Genomic DNA, 11,975 nt, shown 5'->3' on the forward strand with positions numbered 1-11,975 from the left:
TTGGAAAAAATGACCATGTATAAAAGGCTTTTTTCTTGCAAAAATGACCATGTATAGTAAGGCTTTTTTCTTGCAAAAATGACCATGTATAGTAAGGCTTTTTTCTTGCAAAAATGACCATGTATAGTAAGGCTTTTTTCTTGCAAAAATGACCAATAAACAATATCCATCCTCCTTTCTTTCCTCCTTCTTTTCTATCACCATCAAAGGTAATGCTGAAAGTCGAGCCTATCATGTCGCATTTCTGGCAAACGTTTTTATTCGATTTAGTGCTGAAAATGTTCGCAGCAAAGATAGACATTTATTCTATATAAACTTGGAAAAATGGAATGAGAATGCCCTTTTCCGTCAATGATGAGTGAAATATATGCGTTTAGCAGGACTACAACGCATTTAATTACTACATTAAACACATTTAGCATCTTACTGATCCAGCTGAGAAATGGCGGTCTGAAAGGCAAAAGTGATGTGTTCTCGGGCGTGATCCAGATACGGATCCGAGAAGGTGTGGGCGTCACCAGAGAAATGTCTCCACTGCATCAGCTCGGACATGCTGAGGTGCTTCTGGGTGGACGTTCCGAGGTCCCGACCGAGCTGGCACGGCCGATTTTCACGTGCCTGCTCCACTTCCTCTTTCATGGCTGAGCACAGTGTTTAAAAGGTTTGAGCAGCACGCGAATATGAATTGATTGATGATTGAAATTAGACCTACCGTTCACTGAGCCGTCCGCATCACAATTGCAGTTCAACAGGTCGTGAGTGAGCGAGGGAGTGTCCGCCAAGCTGAAAAGATCCCGGAGCTCGTTGGCGGAGAAGCTGGCGTGCTCGGACCCTTTGCCGAGGTCCACCACCGTCCCGGAGAGACCCTGTTTGGACACCTGCCGCTGGAATATCCGCTCCTCGATGGTGCCTAAGCGGGTCACATTTGCTTTCATATGAATACAAACGCTTATCATAAAAAGCAAGGTGGAGTGCCAATAGAAAACCCATGCAAGCAGATGTGAACTCCACGCGAGACAAAATTGAGCGCAGATGCGTTAACAACTTGGCCAGGACACTTCAATTAGACTTCATAACTCCAAAAGTGTTCTTTGGACACTTTGTGGCAGGACAATTCAATAACGTTCCACTAGATGGCAGCGAGCACACTCATTTTGTGATGTCCATGGCCCTGGTCATACACATCAGACTTTAGCATAGGGGCATGTGAGAATGGGAATTAAGATGTCACAGGAAAGAGTGAATAAACAGAGATTCTCGCATTTGATTGGCTAAAATATTAATAGCATAGATAAAATGTCTTCCCCATGTCGGGCTGCCACTTCCTGAAAATACTACTGTTTATTTATCTTTTGTTCTCCACTATTACACGCCAGGAAAAATGGAAGTCTGTGGAAATTAAACAAGATTCTTTCTGCTCGGCTGTACACGATAAAGGTCTTGAACCAAAATAGTATTTAGTAGAAGAAGAAAAAAAACGTAGGGTGCACAAAATGATTACAACAGCATGACAATTCTTACCAGCAGTAAGGAGACGGTAGGTGTGCACCGTTTTCTTTTGTCCATCCCGCCACACTCGAGCCATAGCCTGCAAAAAGCAAGAAAGACAAACGTCCCAAAGTAGCGATATAACCCGTGTGTGTTGTTATTGTCGATATACCTGGATATCGGTGGCAGGGTTCCAATCGAGGTCATAAAGCACCAGATGGGAACCCCCCACTAGATTTAACCCTACACCTCCAGCTTTGGAGCTGAGCAGAAAGAGGAAATGAGGAGAATACGGGCTGTTGAAGCTGTCGACCAGTCGCTGCCTCTGGTTGGTGGGCGTTTGTCCGTCGAGCCGACAGAACGTGTAGCTCATTTGCGCGCAAAGCTTCTGGAGCATGTCCAGCGTCTTCGTGTAGTTGGAGACGATGACCACCCTGGAGGAGAATGGCACACTCACACAAATGCGATAAAAAGTACAAAACGTATTAAGAACGGACCTGTCAGATGGGCTGAGCTGTCTGATGGTTTTCAGTAGGTCCAACAGAACTAAAAGTTTGCCCGAGTCAGCAGGGTTAAAGTCACCTGGAGTGTGGCTTTCTGAGAAAAACTGTGCCAGTCCTTCATATAATGAGCTCTCGTCTGATTCACCCTTCATTTTGTCCTAAGAGAACATTGCCAAGCAGACATTATTACCTTTCATAGCGCATGACTCATTCAATGAGTCAAATTCTAAAGCCAAGTCAAACAGTCTCACCATGACGGTGGCGTGAAGTAGAGCAGGGTGATTACAGAGCTTTTTCAGGGCAGTGATACAGACCAAGTGTGTGTGTGTTTGCATGGAGCCCTGGATGCAGGCTCGGAAGATTCTGTGACTGAGAAGAAGCTTGTAAATCTCCTGCTGCAAGGGGGACGGCCTGCAGAACAGGGTCCAGTCTAAGCGTGGTGGCAGGTAGTGGTTAATGATCTCCTGGGTCCTCCTTAAGATGAACATGCCGGTAAGTCGGGAGAGCTCAGCTGCTCGTTCCTCTCCCAAAGCGCTCTCTTCCTATTGGTAGAAATACAGGTGGGAGAAAGGTTTTCTTTCGTATGATGACTTACAGCCATGATTGCGTTACGGAGGTAAAATAAAATGAATATCGTTGGAAATTTACGAGTAATCTATTCCCATATTTAAATTGAAAGAGTGAAACTTATTTAGATTTACTACTCTGTGTATTAAAAAAAACCTCCAACTCATCATCTATAAAATCGTTATTTTTTTAATTGAATGACTGAAATAAGCATATATGGCATTTCTAACATACTGTATGCTTTTCTACCTACATTAATTTATTTAGTGGACTTATTTAACTACAGACTCACAGATTCTTGTTTCCCTTTCTTTAAGTTTAATTTGTAATCATACATAATTATTCAAATTATTATTATTATTTTTTTCAGTTGTGTTATTCCGTAAAAATATATAAACAATGACATTTGGGAGACCAATGCGGTACCTCTACCTTTAGAGACATATTTTATCGACATTGTAAAATGTTTATGAATTAAACAAAGATAATCATTTAAAAAATGAAATATTTAACATAGTAACATTGAAAAATAACACTCTGCTTCTCTTACAAGCTCGATGTACTGCTTAATGTAGTGTTTGTTGAAATAAAAAAAAAAACGGAGAACAAGTTCCCATAAAAATTCAGAATGGGCAGAAAAAGTCAGATAACTTGCGAAACAGCGGCCTCCATCACTTCAAAATGTGCAAGAGTACTAAGAGAAATGTCCAGAGATTAGATCCTTAAAAATGAGTTGAATGAAAGTTACCTGTGAACAGGAAGGCTGTCTGGAACGAAGAATGGGCTCTTCAAACACCTTCCTATAAGCAATGGTGGAGCCAAGTATGCCTGGATTAACAAATTCTATGATGGCGTAGAACTCTTGTAGATCATTCTGCACTGAAGTGCCTTAAAAAAACAGTACACGTCAAAGGAAATCCTCAGCGGTCAAGAAAAGTACATCTCAATCATTCATACCTGTTAGAATAACCCTGCGAGTACAGCTCAGGCTGTTGAGAGCCGAGGACGTTTTGATGCTACTGTTTTTTAACCTGTGACCCTCGTCGCAGATGATGAGACCAAAGTCCACTTTCTGCACCTGAGAAGACAAGATGGCATTCGGATGTCATTCTTTGCGATTCCACATGAACAGGTGTAGACAAAAAGCCAGGAAAACCTGCTCGATGGAGCGCAGCAGCATCTCGTAGCTGATCACAAGAACATTGTGGAGAGGGGACAACACAAACTTCTCCACCCTGTGATCCTTTAAATGAGAAAAATTCAAAACACAAGCTAAGACTCCGCAACAAGGCGTACGTCTTACACATATATAGTAACAAGAATGACAGTAACCGACTATGTTAGTTGGCGGTCCGATTGCTTTTTCCTCACCTGATCCACTGTGAAAACACTGATTCGTTCACGTCCAAGCCACTTGTTGAACTCTGCGCCCCAGTTCTGCACCAGGCTGCCGGGAGTGACGACAAGCACACGCTTGGTGACTGCTTTTCCTCCATACGGTCCCTGCTTGAGCAGCGTCCAGCAGAGCGCCACACTCTGGAGGGTTTTCCCCAGACCCATCTCATCGGCCAGGATGGCCCCGTAGCGTCCCGCGGCTCTGATATTACAAATAAATTACTTTATTGGACGGTGTATAAAACAGAAAATCTCACTAAAGTAGTAGAATTGAAACAAGGTTCGAACCTCATGCCCATAACACATTCATAGAGAAAAAGCAGGCCGTCTCTCTGATGGGGGCGCAAGTGACTAGTCAGATGTGGGTCAACCACAACATCAACTACAGGTAGCCCGGATTTGTTATAAGACCATTTGTGGTTGGAAGAGGGCCGAGGCATTACTAGGGCACCTGAGAATAATACAAAGGAATGTTTTTGTTTAAATTAAAAGCACCGTATTTTCTCGCATATAAGCCGCGCCCTTAAAATAGCATTAAAATCCTTAAATTTTAGAATTTCTCGTGTATAAGCCGCCTCCCTTATTCACAATTTTCACCTCCATATTCATGGTTTTAATAGGGAGTCCAAATGTATTACTTTGACGGGAAAATCTTAAGAAAAATCATCGCCTGTGGTATTTCTGGGATATTGTATGACTCAAAAGCAGATTAATAGGGTCAATATCATAAGGAAGTTAGTAATTCATCCAGTAATGGATGTTTTCTTACTGCAAAACAGAAAATAACCAACAAATAGTGAATGTTAATTTGCTGACATCTACCGGTGAAAAATAGTATAGCAACGCTCTAAATCTCGTGCGCATATAAGCCAGACCCTTGATTCAGTCATCATTTTTTTAGTTACAAATACGGCTTATATGCGAGAAAATACGGCAATCATAACAATGGTTGAAGACGAAGAGGGAGAACTGATTCCTTTTACAAACCAGCAGCTTGTGGATCGTGGCGAGGTCTGCAGATCTTCCCTTCCTTCGGTTGTGATTCAAGATTCTGGGCTCTCTGCGACAGTGTAGGGGAGCAGAAAGGTTTGGATACCAGGCGGGGAACCGTTTTAGGGACTGGCTCGTCTCCTTCTAACCGAGCATCTTGGAAGCAACGTCCTGTGGCGAAGGCTTCGGCAGATATGATTCCCATCACCTCCACCTCTTTCGCTCCAATCATTAGTGTCTCTCCCTCAGCGAGAGAGGCCAGCACAGACATCTTGTAGCCGCTACCTACATGGATGGGCAGTACAACAATGATAGACCTCCAATAAAGATACTCAACAGCAGATCCATTTTGACAGGGATTATTCAGTCATTGTCAGCAAATGAGTTCAATGAAAGCTCCCTTAAAAGTTATGTAGGCTTCTATTACCATCTATCTGTGAAGCCTTACCGGATATACATTTAAAACATCTCACCATGTCCAATGTTTTTGCCTTCCATATCTTTCAAGGTGGCTGAGCGACCCTTTAACACCAGGACGGCGTCACCCTCCCAGCGCTTATGTTTCTTCTTGCTGGCCTTACACCACATCACACTGAAGTACCGCACTGCATCTTCTCCGCTGTCTGTATTTGAGACTGAATTGAACACGCAGGTCTGAGGGAAGCCTATGGAAACGGATTAAAAACAAGGCACAGTAATGAAGAGTACACTGAGACCATCGGCACACACATCTAAACAGTTCAAATAGGGGTAAAATATTGGGGTGGGGGGCAGAACTAAGGTTAGTAACCTGTTTAACAAAAAGACAGAAAATTGATTAGAAAATACCCAACAGTTATTTACCAAAACTGCAATAAAGATTCACTTGTGTTAAACAACAATTAAAGTCAAAGTCACATGCGCTCCCCCAATTGGCCATCACATTTCAAAGTCAAGGACAATATACGGTAATCCCTCGAATATCACAGATAATGTAGACTACACAAGGCCGTGATAATTAAAAAAAAAAAAACGCAAAGTAGGATCACCTGTATTATTACTACCATACCATTGCAAAAATAGCAGAGCATCCTAAATTGAACATTGGACATTCTTGTGTTTGAATTAGCAGGATGTGTGCCTTACACAAATTTAGTTTGTTTTTTACAAGTTACAAGAGTTGATCTAACAAAATGTAACTTGACATGCTGCTTGCACAAAAATGTGGACTGACCTTCTTTGAAGAAGAAAAATCAAATAAAAAGTGGAACGCTGACTGATTGAAAATCTTCAAATTATCAGAATATTCCCAATAGCAGTTCAGGGTAGATTGAGGCCAAAATGACACCAAATAGCACATTTTTTGCTTTATTTTATGATAACCAGTATAGTCTCTTCTCTTGAGAAATACCTTTATATGTACATATTCTGGGCAATCGCAGTGTTTAAGAACAATAGACAACATGGAGGCTGGTGATGGTTGGAGAAAGTGTTAAACTCTGACTGTTGGAGGCACATTCATCAAAATTCTAATGTCAGATTTTCAACAAATTCTCCTCCAGCAAATTATAAAGTTGAGTTACCACCTGGTTCAATATGACATATGCCACGTTTGTGGGTACTGATATGGCATAGCATCATAAGAGGGTAACCACAGTGTAACTGGTCAATTATACAGTGGTGTTCAAAATAGAGCAGTCCATTATAACTGAGGAGAATAATTCATGTTTTCAGTATAATACATATTACTATTTCTGAGAATGCGTGTGTGTGTGGAAGTTAACATCAATTGAAAATGTTGCAAATCCCAGCGTCGGTTCTTGTAATTTATCCTTGGACTGTAGATTTTCTATCTCAACACTTGAGGTACTGTACCATTGCGATTAAGGGAGAACAATTGGTATTTGACAAAGGCAATACGAAAAGTGAAGTAGTGGAACTGGGTCTTTTATCTCATTTTCCAAGCAGTGTGTTCCTCATTGCTAGGGAAGGACTGGCAGTCCATGTCGGAGTCGGGCCATTTTCAGTTTTTCCACTTTGATTTTAGCCCTCAAAAGTTCCTCTTCTAGTTGCTGCTTCCTTTTGAGCCCCTGTCTCTTTTCCTCAAGGTACATGGCCATTTTTCTGTGATTGGCGTGCAACAACTCATGCTCCTCTTTCACCAGCTGCAGAGGGCGCAAACGCTCGGCCTCGTGGTGAGAGTAGATGTGATTTGAGTAAATGTTGTTGGAGTAGAAGTCATGGCGTAAAGACAGCGGCGAGGTGGAGAGGGGGCTGTTGACAGACGAAGGGGCCAGAGATGAGGATGCGTCATAATTGTGGATTCTGTTGGCATTCTGCTCCCCCGTCAGATCCGAGCCCGCCTCCAGCATTGGCTCTGCGAGCGTGGAGGGGATTGGGAGATCTGGGGGCGGTTTTATATCATCGTCGGTGTCCAGATGGAGCACCTCGTGGGAAACAGTTGGGATGGCTGCTGAGAACTCTTGAGGACCGGCCAGAGAGGAACTACAACCAGGAGGCTCGGTTGGAGTGGATGTGAGCTTACTGTACATTATTCTGAAGAATGGATGAAAACAAAGATCAAGGGAAATATTATAAAATGCATCACCAAACAAGTGTTGATAACCACTATCCCACCAAACGTTATTGGGATGAAGATGTAAAAGTGCAACTACAGTACAGTTCCTCTAATCTAGTCCATCGCTTAATCCATTATGTGCTGAAAAACTATTATAGTATTTGTTTTTTTTGTCTTTCTTTACATCGGAATTTAAGATGCGACAAGATGGTGCAAATGCTGCTCTTACTGGTTGCTCCGGGCGCATACAAAATTATAGGTGGGAAACTGCCTGGGTTTCTACTATGATCAAAATAAATAATTATGGCAATGTGATTTCGCATGTTTTTGTAAAACATTAAATTGACGACCAATATTTCCATAAATGTATCATAACTGGTTTGATCCACAAAGTCCAGAATCACCAAGAGCTGTTGGAAAATCTCTTATTTTGGTTAAACAAAACGATATATACTTTTTGTAATGAAGGGCTAAAGAAATTACAAAATTTAAAAAAATATAATTGATAAGACTGGGTTTTTTTTGCAACCTCAAAATAACTTATCAAACAGTAGTGCATATTAATTATTCTTTTATGGGGCACAGCATAGCCAGTGGGCAAGGAATTGTAATGCGAGTGTCCCGTAATATTTGCTTCCTTAAGATGAAAAATAATTATTTATTTGACCATATCTTTAGAAAATCCATTCACTGGTTTATTTTAAACAATTCTTTTGATGTACTTTTTCAAAATGTTTAACATTACATGAAATATGTTAACATAATAAATAATTCATATTTAAAGGAGTATGTCTGATCTGGCCCATCCATCCATTTTATCACAATGCGGTCCGTATGCGGAACAATTTTACTACTTTTGCTCTATTTTCATCAAATAACAAAACAAATTCAATCTCAATCATGTATTATACAGCCCCACAAACAGTAATAGCAAAACAAACTTGCAGACCCCCCCAAAACCATTCAATTTATCCTGTGAATTATTACTTCAGTTCTTCATTCTAAGCTAGAACAACTACCAAAATGTGTGTGTGTGTTTGCCGTAATCTACAGCTGGTTGTGGTACATCACGGCATACCTGCGCAGAGTCAGATCCTTTTCATCGACGGGCACATGTTGCAAGAGGTGAGGGATCATCTCCATGATTCTCCTGGTTGGCTCAGAAACGTTTGACCTGTACTCCGGCTGGGCGTGCCGTCGTTGCATCACTTCCTGTTTGGCCGACTCCTTCAACCTCTTGTAAAGAGTTCTGAGTCCTTGCGCTGTGCGGTGCGGCCTATCACCCCCCAGAGCGTTGTACTGCTCCGCCACGGTGTCCCAGCATTTGTTCTTGTCCATGATGACCGCATGTTTGTTAGTGTGCTCCTCCAGGATACGGATGTGAGGCCGGACGAGTTTCAACAGGTCCAGCTTCTCGGAGAGAGTAAAGTTGGAAGAGCGAGCCTTCCCAACCATGCTGGCGAGAAACACTGAACCGGATGCCATCTTAAAAGCCCAGTCGGGCCTTCGCCGCTCAGCGCCCCCAAATGTCTTTGTCTTTGCTTGCCTAGCAGCAGAATTGTCTTAGTCCACCGAGATATGAAGTGAACGCTGACTTAACCGCTAAATTTACCCTTTTTTTCCTTCTCTTCCCATTCCAAATCACACCCGGACTTTGGTCTGTCATGAGCATGGAATCCCACCACGCCTCGGTTTCCCCCTCTGCTTCCTTGCACAACAAAATCAGGCTACTGCCGTGCACAATAAGGATCAGGCTTAACTAGGCCAGCCTCGCTTAGGCCCCCGCCTACCTCGGAGGGTTTTGGATGAATTCCTCCCAGCTTAGACTGACGTAGTTAAGCCGCTTAAACCCAGGCCGACCTACTTACAGTTGGGCCTCTCTTAAATTCAAACCGAGCACAGAAAGGCCAGGTGGACTCAAAACACAGCATAAAAGGGTGACACAAAGACGAATTCGGTAGAAATCAGTTTATTTGGGGTCGTTCCAGAGGCCGCTTTACATTAGTGTGAGGCGCGGGTTTAACTGACTACACGCACACTGGGAGGAGTTTAAGGTATGCGCATTGCGCATGCGCGAAAATTGCTTCGTGATGATGCTACATTGCTAACAAAATCACCGTCGCTATGGATTTTTTTTTTTTAAGTCAAACTTGCAAATAAACCCCCGCTTGCTCTCGTATGTATTTTCTGATCCAGAGGTGAACACGGGACTAAATCCGCTTAAAAAACGGACGGCTTTAAAGCCATCGTGGTATTATTTACAGCTTGAAATACGAGTGATTTGTGTCGACTATTAACCAGAGAGTGGTTGAAATGTGCGGTAATTGCATTTATACTTGTCTTCTTTTAAAACAAACCCATTAGCTTTGCAGTTTATATTACTAGCGCTGTTCTAAAATGAATCGTTAAGGAGCGCGCTTGCACAATTCTGAGTAGCCACCAGAGGGCGACTCCATGCCTGAAAACAATCCTCTGCAGTTTGCCATTATTGCGGTTACAATTCTTTGCATACGGATTTTTCCAAAAACGAACGGTACCACCAAAATCTGACAGAAGCATGCCTCTTAATTTATATTGGTATCAACAGGAATTAACCAGAAAAAGCTCCCAAATCTAGAATTTCTCCAGAATTTGCATCTTCTAGTTTCCAATATAGTAATTAGTCATTCATTCCTTCATTTTCTGAACTGCCTATCCCCACAAGTCACGGGGGTGCTGAAGCCCACCCCAGCTGACCTCGGGCCAGAGGCAGGGGACACCCTGAATTGGTGATGGACAACCATTCACGCACACATTCATACCTAGTGGCCATTTAAAGTGTCCAACCAGCCTACCATGCATGTTTTTGAAATGCGTGAGGAAACCGGAGAAAACCCAGGGAGAACATGCAAACTCCACACAAGTGAACCCGGGAGCCCAGAGCTGCGAGGGAGACGCACTAACCACTCATCCGCTGGGCCACCCCCGAGTAATTATTTGAAATATATTGTTTATTTGACCAAAATGCCCACTTTTTACCTAAAAATATATGTTTAACATCTCAAGAAATTAATAAAGTGTATGCGCTCCTTACCTGTTCCTCCGCTGTCTTGCTGTGGTGCGAGTTCCTCCGAGGTAGCACTTGAATGTTCCGACACATCAACATTCTCTTTAATTTCTGTTGCACTGAGGACTCGAGCCAGAGCATTAGACAAGGCCGGTGCTGTTTGCACATCATGTCCGCTTTTGTCAAGAAGTGAAGCTGGTACACTTTTTTGGACCTGGCAACCAACCAAGAAAATATGAGCAACTTCGAGATTGTAGGTAACATTTTGAGTCCAAGGGGAAACTGCAAGATGTGTTTATTTTTTTAAAGGTTCGCCACAAAGAGTTTAAATCACAGTGGTTTTTGCAAAATCACTATTTTCAAGTATATTTAAAAAAATGGACAACATCAGACTTGGTTTTACATCCTTACGATGATAAATTTCACATTCACTGCAATAGATCATTTACCTTATTTAAGGCATTTCCCAGGCTAGAATTTGGGAAATCAGAGTTGAATTTCGTGCCAATAGATGACTGAGTAGATCCGGGAGGAGTGAAACGAGGCTTTTTAGCAGCATTGCCCCGAAGTTGACTAGGGGCTGCTGAGCGCCTCATTATTTCATCTGCTAACTGTAAAAAAACAATAAAAACAAAACACATGACCTCATTTCCAGTTCCACGCAATTGGTCAGAAAATTACTATTGCTTTATAACGGATGATGACTAAAAACAATGATTTACGTTAAAACAATAGAGTTAAGGGCAAATAACACCACACAATACAATACAATGATTACTTTCAATTAAACTATGCAGGCCCAGACGTCACACAGTTGAGTAAATTTCCTAATACATTTCAAAGCCATCAAAACTTTTAATATTAACATTTTTTTATGTTTGGAGGTGCGCAGAAACATTTTTGGTAGTGTCAATTATGCCTTTAGCTCACTAATTTTTTAGGAAAACAAAGCTGCATAATAGATTATGTTTTTTGTTGCAGGCATTAAAGCTGATTCAACAATTCAGAATAAAAACTCAAAAGGGTCAGTTGCTAACACCCAAATAAGCAACTAACAGGTTATCTTGAACACAATATATACATAAAAAATGACGGCAAAACCTACTTGCTACAAATTCAGAGAGGCCATTAGTATTTGTAAATCGCTTGACTGACGATTTCCAAATTCGCAGCGTTTTCATTTCCGTGTTTTCTTCCCGCTGAACGAGTTCTGAAATGTGATTGGTTATAATCCAGGAAGTTGTTCACGTCGTGAAGCATGGTGCGTTTATTTTGGTTATGTTGTCGTGCTCGTACGTAAGTGGTCTCAGTATCACTGAAGAGTTACATACCGAAAGCCAGTAGTAATGTAAAAATGTATTCATTCATATTTTAAATATGACAACCGGACACTTCTTGTGTGTCACGTGTGGTGCCACAAAGCCATTCA

General features: G+C 41.9%; 1 protein-coding gene across 2 annotated transcripts; it reads right to left on the reverse strand.

Moving 5' to 3' along the window:
* Positions 1 to 236: 236 nt before the first annotated feature.
* On the reverse strand, positions 237 to 11,773 carry rad54b (RAD54 homolog B). 2 transcript variants are annotated; one of them, XM_077597705.1, is made up of 16 exons: positions 11,652 to 11,773; positions 10,996 to 11,157; positions 10,574 to 10,760; positions 5,417 to 5,608; positions 4,941 to 5,228; positions 4,242 to 4,404; positions 3,930 to 4,155; positions 3,715 to 3,801; positions 3,516 to 3,636; positions 3,307 to 3,446; positions 2,243 to 2,533; positions 1,986 to 2,149; positions 1,661 to 1,922; positions 1,522 to 1,588; positions 713 to 910; positions 237 to 641 (listed from the first exon to the last, which is right to left on the reverse strand). In XM_077597705.1, the coding sequence occupies exons 2-16, from the start codon at positions 11,140 to 11,142 to the stop codon at positions 424 to 426; spliced, it is 2,751 nt and encodes a 916-aa protein (XP_077453831.1). In that variant the 5' UTR covers positions 11,143 to 11,157; positions 11,652 to 11,773; the 3' UTR covers positions 237 to 423. The 2 variants fall into 2 exon arrangements, with proteins under 2 accessions (XP_077453831.1, XP_077453832.1); XM_077597706.1 differs by lacking the exons at positions 10,574 to 10,760; positions 10,996 to 11,157; positions 11,652 to 11,773 and adding an exon at positions 8,579 to 8,700.
* Positions 11,774 to 11,975: the final 202 nt, after the last annotated feature.

The sequence above is a fragment of the Stigmatopora argus genome, chromosome 4 (assembly GCF_051989625.1).
Source record: "Stigmatopora argus isolate UIUO_Sarg chromosome 4, RoL_Sarg_1.0, whole genome shotgun sequence".
NCBI lineage: Eukaryota > Metazoa > Chordata > Actinopteri > Syngnathiformes > Syngnathidae > Stigmatopora > Stigmatopora argus.